Source organism: Carassius auratus, chromosome 3 (assembly GCF_003368295.1).
Source record: "Carassius auratus strain Wakin chromosome 3, ASM336829v1, whole genome shotgun sequence".
Lineage (NCBI taxonomy): Eukaryota > Metazoa > Chordata > Actinopteri > Cypriniformes > Cyprinidae > Carassius > Carassius auratus.
This window is the reverse complement of record NC_039245.1, coordinates 11,426,604-11,436,657: the sequence shown is the minus strand read 5'-3', so window position 1 is coordinate 11,436,657 and position 10,054 is coordinate 11,426,604. Positions and strand designations below refer to the sequence as shown.

The window sequence follows — 10,054 nt, the reverse complement described above, 5'->3', positions numbered from 1 at the left end:
TATTATTGCATCACTTGTTCACCTGTGGATCCTCTGCGGTGAATGGGTGCCATCAGAATGAAAGTCACAAAAATCCACCATTAATCCACATGACTCCAGCCCATCAGTTAACATCGTGAAAAGCTGCATGTTTGTAATAAACAAATCCATCAAGGATTGTAAACCATTGCTTCCATCTGAAATATGAGTCCTCTGCTATCTGTAATATTGCTTTCTCAAGTGAAAAAGTTGTCTTGTCTGAATAAGGAGAGAAATATGCTAAAATCAAGCACTGTGTTTACAAACAAAAACAGTCAGAAACCCTTCTACAAATATGTCAGTGGATATTGATGTGATGGGATAACAGGATGGAAGTTTTCACTGGAGGAAGCGTTATTATGAATTATGGATTCATATTTTTCCAATAAGTTTTAATGCTTTAATGATTGATTTGTTTCTTACAAACAAGCAGATTTTCACTTCACAAGACATTAACTGATGATGGACTTCAGTTGTGTGGATTACTTTTCTGTTTTTATCATTCTGACGGCACCCATTTACTGCAGAGGAACCATACGATGTAGTAGCCTACTACATTTCTCCAAATCTGTTGTGATGACAAAACAAAATCGTCTATATCTCGTATGGCCTGAGGGTAAATGTTCAGCAATAATATTTTTGTTGGAAAAGTATTATTATTATTATTATTATTATTTTGTGTGTGTGTGTTAACTATTCCTTCAATCAATAAAACGCTGGAACGGCCTTCACAAATGGTCCAAACATGAAAAGTTGCTTATGAGCCTCGACCGACAGAGGGCGCATGGGAGCACTGCACTCCAAAATCGCCCCCTCCCATTTGGGACAACAGGACTGAAAGAAGCGGAGCAGTCGTACTCGGGAAGGGAGTGGGCACCCGTGGCAACCGCACTTTAGATCAGTCAGTCTTGTGCCATCCCGCAACGAAACATGGATGAACTGCTACTTAAGGAGGATCTGACGATTCCGCTTTAAGAATGCGTCCACCGCACACCCCCCGCTCTTTTTTTCTTTTTCTTTTCCTCTGTAGTGCTTGGAGGACGCTGGCTAAATCCCTGCAGACCCCAGGACCAGTCGGTGAGTTTGATTTGAGACTGTAGCATCCGTCTTTGAATGTGTTATTTGTGTAGCGTGAAGAACGGAACATCGACTCCAGGTTTTATTATGTAACTGTCGCATTTGCGCTCCCAGCAGATTATCACGCGCCGTAGCTTTTGTGCACATTTACTTTAGTGCCTTTTGGGAGTTACAGTTTGGAAACAAAGGATTTCAAACTCAGATGAGCCCGCCGTGTATCTGTAAAGTGAAGAAGTTAGTTAAACGGGCCATGAGTTTCAGAAAAACAGTTGCATCTGGCATTAGTTTCATTCTTATCTTGATTTAAGAATGCACGTTATCTTATGATAAACTACAGGCTATAGTGAAGCTAATATCGTTTCGTATTTTAAGCCCACCCACGCTGCTATTTCTGAAGTAGTTCACTGAGAGAAAACACCGTTATCTACCGGTTTATTTAACCTCTGTAAGTTAGTTCATAATTATTTATATGAATAAACTATGTGTTTATTGTAAAAGTATAAGGGAGACCCATGGAAGTTGCAATTATTATTATTAGCCTATTATTTTCAATGTAACTGTTACACCAAGAAATAAAACGTTATTTAAAATTGAACCTTTTGTGACAACTTGCCCCAAGGGGACCCTGTCACAACATAATATCGACTTGTCAGCAGAGTTTTAAACAGCAAGATTAAAATATAAAATGTGGCATATACAAATATCAAAACATTGTTTTGGCCAACAAATATTGCATTTAAGAGAAAAACAAACATATGTGTAATTTCCCTGTGTAAGTGCCCGCTATATATTTTTTCTTGCTATAGATTTATTACTCTAGTCTGGTGGCAGTTTGTCGCCACAGGACCTAACTGGTCTTTTAGGGTCTGTTTGTGCAAACTCTTTTGTGAACCCGTTTCTTCCACAGCAACTTCCAACGCATATTAATGTAGGCTTGGAGCTTTTTTTCCTGTATGCGCTCCACAGGTGCTCGTAGTAAACAGTTCAAAAAGTCAACCACAGACATTTTGGTCTAAGTTCTGCCTTATCTGAACCATTCAAATAGAGAAATTTAAAGAAAGTCTGTATACTGAATTTGAAACTTTGACTGTCAGCATGTGTTTAGTATTTTTGTGGTTAGTAACATATTCTGCAAAGTCATTAGATGTTTTTGACCAACATCAGAAGTTCATTACTGGACTGCAGCCTTTAATGGGACCCTTTGAAGAGAGAGCTAAAGGTGAAGCCACGTCATAAAGCTGTGTGTGAGTTCCCAGTTCCGGAGCTGAGAAGGACCTGGGATGACATTTTTAAAAGTCTGGGATCCTTTTAATCAATGTTTTACTGTCTATCTATCTATCTATCATGTTATGGCACCATCAAATGTGACCTTTAAACCTGACCCAAGAGTTTTTAAATGTCAATTATTATTAAAAAATTATGATCATTTATTGGTGTTAGATTGGGAAGACAGCAGCTAATTACTGCAGCATGACGTATTTTCCAGCATCATTTTCTTAGAATTTCTAAATCCTGCTTCTTTCCTCCAAAGTCTATACTTACAAAAAAGTGATATTGTCAAATTTAAATGAATAATTTCTACTCAGCTTCAAGAATTACGAATCCGAGTATAGTATGCAAACAGCAGTTTAAATGTCACTGTTTATCGACCCTGATATACTCAAGCTTTGAAGTTCAGTTATTAAAACTGGAGTTCTTTAAGCCTGTTTTGGCTGTGGTCATTTATCGACCAGGCTTTTATCCAGGAATTTTCAGATTTTGTGTCCTCTATTTCATTATCGTCTGCTTATATCTTAATTGTGGGCGATTTTAATATTCAGTTGTGTTGTCCTGAAAAGCCTTTGGTTAAGGAGTTTTCATCCTGATGGACTCATTTAATTTTATTCAGCACGTCTACGGCCCTACGCATGAGAGAGGACATACTTTGGACCTAGTTTTTTTTTCCTTAGGGCTGTCAATTTTTGATGTTGATGTTAATGATGTTTGCATTTCAGATCATATATCTTTCATATTATATTATCATATTACTTTCAGTGTAAATGTACCGAATGAAATGAGAGCGAGTCGGATCTCTTGTGTTTGTTCCCGTACAATTACTCCATCAACACCACAGGCTTTTTGGTGAGATTTTTAATACCTTTTCTGATGTATCATGGTTGGAGTCTGCACCTCTCATGGCTGATCCAGATTAATTACTTATTGTTTTTAATTCTGTATGCTCTGAAGTCTTGAAGGACTCTGTTGCTCTTTACAAGATTAAGCATTTTAAGGTAAATCGTCAGCCTTGGTTTAATGAACATCTCATATTCTTAAACAGCAGTGTAGGAAGGCAGAACGTGCTTGGAAGAGAAATAAACATCTGGTCTTTCATCAGATGTTACGAGACTCGTATCTTGGGTATCAGTAAAGGATGCTAAAGCAGCATATTTTTCAAATATATTGCAGCATTCAAACTAACCAAAAATTTTGGTTTTTTAATCCAAATCCAAATACTGTTATGATACCTCCATCTACAGAGTGTTGTGAGAAGTTTTTAAGTGTTTTCTCTGGAAAAACAAAAAACATTAGGTCTAGGTTTCTTAATTTGGATGGAAAGGTAGCAGAAAACTCTACTAGTGTCAAAACTCTGGATGAATTTGATCTGGTTTCATCTATCGATATTAGTCATATTATTGCTCATTTGAAACGCCCAGCTACCAGTTGGGATGATTTGCCTTCAGGTTTGCTTTGTATAACAGCTGACTTTATTGGACCAAGTATTACATCTATTATGAACTGTAGCCTTTCTACAGGTCTTCTTCCATCATGTCTTTAGCATGCGGTCATTCAGCCCCTTCTAAAGAAGTCTGCTCTGGACCCTTTGGAATTTACATATTATCGGCCAATTTCAAAGCTGCCCTGTATTTCAAAAATATTGAAAGAAATTTGTTTTGCCTCAGCTGTGCTCTTTTTTGGCTAATAATGATGTGCTAGATGCTTTTCAGTCTGGCTTTAGGCCAGGACACAGCACTGAATCAGCTCTATTGCGAGTTCCCAATAATTGGTTACTCATTGCAGACTTGGGTAGTCTAGGAGCTTTGATTATGCTCGACTTTAGTGCAGCTTTTGATCTAATAGTTCATGATATCCTTATTAAATGTTTACAGCATGTTGTGGGTCTGAGAGGGACTGTTTTAAAATGGTTTTCTTATTATTTGAAGGGACGATCCTTTTCAGTGAAGTTTGGAAAATTTTTGTCCTCTTCAGTCTCTATTGACAGTGGAGTACCTCAGGGCTCCATTTAGGGACCTATTCTGTTTTCACTAATTCTGTTGCCTTTAGGCCTTATTTAAAAAAAAAAACACACACATTATGTCTTAGGGGTGTAACGGTACGTGTATTCTTACCGACCGTTTCAGTACAGGGCTTTCGGTACGGTGCATGTGTGTACCGAATGACCGAATGCAATATTTTGTATGCGGAACATAGGTACATTTTCGTGTTTCCAAACGAACATATTAAGTGGCGGAAGTCTCTGCGTTCAGCATAATCCCACCCTGCAGCTGCCGGTGACACACTGGCCTGATGTGGCGCTGGCGCGCTGCTGCTACTCTAGGTGACATAAAGGGAGGCCGCCACCAGACCAGGATCTTGTCTTCATGACAACAATATCTATACTTCATGTTGAGCATAAATATAAAGCCTACTGATAAAGGACACCGTGAACAGTTTTGACAGCAAAATAGACTATTTTTGACAGGTGTAATATGCCAGTGTGTCGGCCTAAGGTTTTCAAAAGGCATCACGCGAGTGTGAACATCACTACAACTAGGAAAAAAACTATTGTAATTCAAACGCAGCTCCCGTCGGCATTTAAACAGACCTTTGCTCTTAATTCCGATCGGTCCAACTCAATAACGAAATCTGAGCAAACTGAAACTGTTGATGCTACAACTTTACACTTTGGAAAAGTTATATAGATTTTTTTAAATATGAGCAGGCCTACAAGCTGGGATTGGTAATGCTGCACTGTAATCTGTAAAAGTTTATAGTAATAAACAACAACCTGCAGTTTAATGTTTGCATTTCTTTACCTTACTTTACCGAAAATGAACCAAACCGTGACTTTAAAACCGAGGTACGTACCGAACCGTGATTTTTGCGTACCGTTACACCCCTATTATGTCTTATCATCGTTATACTGATGATATTCAGATTTATTTGCCTATTAGATCTGGGTGAGTCAACTTCTCATTCATCTTTGTTATTATGTCTTGAGGAGGTAAAGTGTTGTTTAGAGCAAAATTGCCTACAGCTAAATGTGAGTAGATCTGAAGTAATCATTTTTGGGCCAAAAAAAAAAAAAAAGGGAAAGTGACGTGATATACAGCCAAGTATGGTGACCCATATTTAGGATTTGTGCTCTGCATTTAACCCATCCAAAGTGCACACACACAGCAGTGAACACACACAACTGGAGCAGTGGGCAGCCATTTATGCTGCGGCACCCAGGGAGCAGTTGGGGGTTCGGTGCCTTGCTCAAGGGCACCTTAGTCATGGTACTACCGGTCCGAGACTCAAACCCACAACCCTAGGGTTAAGAGTCAAACTCTCTAACCACTAGGCCAAAACTTCCCCCAATAAGGTTATTCCCCAAATAAGGTTGACTGACATAAACGATGTGCTAATGTGCAGTCCCAAATAAGAAATCTGGGTTAAAATATCGGATTCAGTATGAGGTGTTGCTGTACGTTTTTAAAGCTGTCCATGATATGGCCCCAGAATATATTACGGACCTGATTAATTTGAACTTTGGTAGATCCCAAAGATCATTTAACTGCTTACTGCTCTCAGTTCCAAAAACTTGCCTTAAAACAAAGGGGGATCATGCATTTTCAGTTGCTGGCCCAAGAATGTGGAATACCCTTCCACCTGACATCAGATCTGCACCCTCAGTTGATGTTTTTAAATCTAGCTTTTAAACATATGTACTTGATTTCTATGGCTTTAAATTGTTGACTTTGGAAGAAGTAAACTGTTTTAATTGTTTTTCTATTACTATTCTCATCTTATGTTGCTGTACAGTCCTTTGGTCTACTTTGTAGTGGAAAGGACTCTATAAATAAAGTAGATTTGAGACTTGACTTGAGAGTCAACCCATCATGTAAACACAATAGGTGGATGGCAGGGCCGTTTCCTGTTACATCTTTAGTTTTATCTTTATGTTCAGGAAACTGATCTTTGCATGCATTTTTGAGTACCTATAGTAATTTTTTTTCTAAACATATATATATATATATATATATATATATATATATATATATATATATATATATATATATATATATATATATCATTATCTTGCATCCTTTTAAGCAGCATCATTTAACAGCTGTGAGCTAAAGGACTGTGTGAATCGCATTGAGGCATCAGATGTTTGCTACTAACATGGTGCAAAGTATCTACCAGAGCGTGAAATATTGTTATCCTGATGGGTTTTTGTAGTGGCACGGCATGCACATCACCGTCCTAATCAAACTGACACCTAGAGCCGCCAACTCTGATTTGGGACAAAGGCCTGGTGAGGGTAAGCCAGCTAAGACACTAATGCAAAATGACTTCTGGAGATCTAAGTGAGTCCGTCTGTGCCTTTAGGCAGGTGTTGACCGTGCCCATTTTCCACAATTTGAAAAACAGCTGTGCAGTAATGATTTTGAGCCGATATTCAAGTCAGGAAGAAGGCAGATTAATGGGGGAAGTCGTGGCCTAGTGGTTAGAGAGTTTGACTCCCAACCCTAGAGTTGTGTGTTCGCATCCTGGGCCAGCAATACGATGACCTAGGTGCCCTTGAGCAAGGCACCACACCCGCAACTGCTCCCCGGCCGTTGCACCATAAATTGCTGCACTCTGCTCCAAGTGTGTGTTCAAGGTTTGCGTGTGCAAATTAGATGGGTTAAATGCAGAGAACGAATATTGAGTATGGTTCACCATACTTGGCTGTATGTCACTTTCACTTTTCACTTTTTTAATTGAAACATTTGAAAAAAACAGTTTTGCTCTTCTCTTTTATATTGCATTCATGATTGTGTAGGATACTGTCCTGTCACCACATAATTAGTCTATGCTTTTATCAACTTCCAGTAGATATCAAGAGATTCCCCTTAAGGGTGTATTACATCCTCCTCCTCTCATGCATTAACTAGGGTTAACATGACAGCACTTGTTTGAGTGCTGCCCGAGCTTGCCACTCTATGCTTTTATTTGGGACACAATTGCAGCATTGTGCTGAATGATGCTTTTATTAGATGTCATTGAATTTGGAATTTGTATGACTTCATATCAATCATAGGTCAGTTTATAATAGAGTGCAGCAGTCAAGTTCTTGGAGAATATATCTTTTTTATATATATCTTTTTCTTTATGGGGAATTGACTTTTAATGATTTTTAATTGATTTATATTTTTTAACATTAAACCTTTAAAGACTGACCTACTGTGTTGTTGATTGATGGTATATGATTTTGTTGAAGCCTACAGTCCACATTATTTAAATTTTGATTCAGCAAAAAAGAAAAAAAAATACCACCAATCAAAGAATTGTGACAAACAATTCCTCCAAATAAACTCTTTAGTGGCTGTTTACTCTCATAAAGCATTGCAGATTATATTAATGTGAAAGAGTATATTTATTTGTATTTTGTCCATAGTAACTACAGTTCCCTTTCAGTCAATCACTCTCGATGTCACGTCGGATGACCGACAATTTTGGGGATATTGCTTCGATAGACCAATCTACTTCAAGTGTAATCTAAACAAGCCAATGCACATTGGCATACAGTTGTCAAGCGATTATAAAAAAATAGAAATAAAATTAATTACTTAATGTACCAATTAATCAAATTAATCTCAAATTAATGAGTTTAATTAATTACCATGCACATCATGTTCAGATTAAAGATAAAATTATTTTTAAATATAATAGTTCATCATTGTGTTCATTAAAAAATAAAACACTGAATGAACATGGAAAAGTAGCTGAAATATCAGCCCCAGATGCAATCTAGTGTTTGTTCTGGCGGGCGACAGGCGACAACTACTTCCGGCAGTGGCACAGGTAGTCTGAGGAATACAGCAGTGGCAATATAGAGGAACGTGCGCAGTCGGTACTGACCTGGTTTGAATTCGTTAAAGGGTAGGACGGTGGTCCCACTGAAACTATTTCAGAGGCTCCTGGGGCATACGGCACATAAGCCCGCAATATACTTCAAACAAAGTTTGTTTTCCGAACTTTCCAACACCCCCCGCGCTGCTGGAGACGGGGTGTAAATTAATGTAAACATGTGTTGCGACGCTCGTAAATATCCCCTAAACAAAACAATGATGAAATGAATAAGTGTAGGCAATATAGGTGTGAGACGGGCCCCAATGGTCAGAATATTTTAGACAAAAGAATAACGATTAGCAGAAGTTCAGAGTCAAGTATCGTGTTTGCAATACAAAAGAACAATTCTATTTCCATGATCAGTCCTTTATGGGAAGTGTGAATGTCTCATAGTCTGGAAACTTAAGCATGATGTGGAAAAAAATATTGGGGTCATCTCATAGCACAAACCTGTTTGTTTATTTGATTAAACTGGATAAACTATTCATGATTTGGTGTCATGATTTGATAAAAACAAAGGTTTTTTTTATTGTGTTTTATTTTGACATTTTATTGTATACCTTTTAAATTTGTTTGGAAAGAACAACAACAACAGCAGCAGCAGCAGCAGTACGGTGTAACATTTATTTGAAAAACATGTATTTGGTACTTGCTACTGTCTGGGTAGAGGAATCAGATGCAGAGTAGTGAAAAGTAGAATGTTTATTCTCGCCACAAAACACAAAATAACATAAACAATAATTAAATACTGCCCGGGTGAACTGAGATTCCAGAGCTGGCCGGCACACTGCGGACCACTCAAGCTGTCGGATCTCCATACTACGAGTCCTTGATAACAGTAGAACACTGATGTTTGCACACTACACAAAACACGGGTAGTGACAAAACAATCTACTTACAATGACAGACAGAAAGGTAGAGACATATAATTGAGTAGGGGAGTGAGTGACAGGTGGGGAAGAATCAGCTCGTGATCTGCGCACCCCCACCACGATCAGCGCTGATTGTCCAGACCACGAGCTATCGAACATGATAGGACAACACAGACCACAGGGGAAGCTGGGAAAGCACCCTGCACCATGACAGCTACCTTATATCTTTACTTTTTCCTTTCATTGTTTTCATGGCTTTGGAAAACTTGCAACTGATGTTTCCCTCCATCGCTTTTTGCATAACTCCGGGTCGTCAGCACCAAGCTTCGTTGAAATTTCTTTCTAGGAATTAAATGCTTTCTCTGAAACTTTAGTCTCTCCACTAGCGATTGTACAGGTGCAGATATGTCTGTGGCAGCTCATCTATTCGACACTCAGTGTATTCATGTTGATAGTGACTCAGAGATGTTGTTCTCCAGAATGACCTCAGCTGAATAAGAAACAAACCGGGGAAAAAATCTCTCAAGTCAAAGAAGGGGATTGATTCCGGCACTTTACCCGGGTCGGGCACCTAGTAACATTGCCGGGTTCAATCCCAGTACGAGCGCTGTGTGAACAAAAGCCAGATCTAATGCCATGTCTTAGTGATGACGCATGTTATCACGTGACTCTTTTACCGGCTGTTTTGAAGGAAGATTAACGTATGCGAAAAAAAAATATGTGCAAACTGGAATGAAGCAGAGATCAGTTAGTTCCTCACTTTCCGTGCTGATGCTGAGATCGTTCACCAGCTTCAGTGAAAGTTTAACATGCCTAACGTTTTCGACTCGTACGTTACACATCATGCCCTGATGTCACGTGTCCTTACGGGATCTTTACGGGTTGTGTGTGAAAACACGCATATATCCTGGGTAAACACTGGCAGTGTGAAAGTGCAAAATCTAGCG

At 38.7% G+C, this 10,054-nt stretch overlaps 1 protein-coding gene across 2 annotated transcripts in view; it reads left to right on the top strand.

Moving 5' to 3' along the window:
- The first annotated feature begins 833 nt into the window (after positions 1-833).
- fam171a2a (family with sequence similarity 171 member A2a) overlaps positions 834-10,054 on the top strand; it is a 36,445-nt gene continuing 27,224 nt past the window's right edge. Inside the window, exon 1 of one of the 2 annotated variants that reach the window (XM_026209566.1) lies at positions 834-1,095. In XM_026209566.1, coding sequence (XP_026065351.1) covers positions 996-1,095 — 100 coding nt within the window. In that variant the 5' untranslated portion in view covers positions 834-995. The remainder of the gene's footprint in view (positions 1,096-10,054) is intronic. The other variant, XM_026209559.1, reaches the window with a different exon arrangement.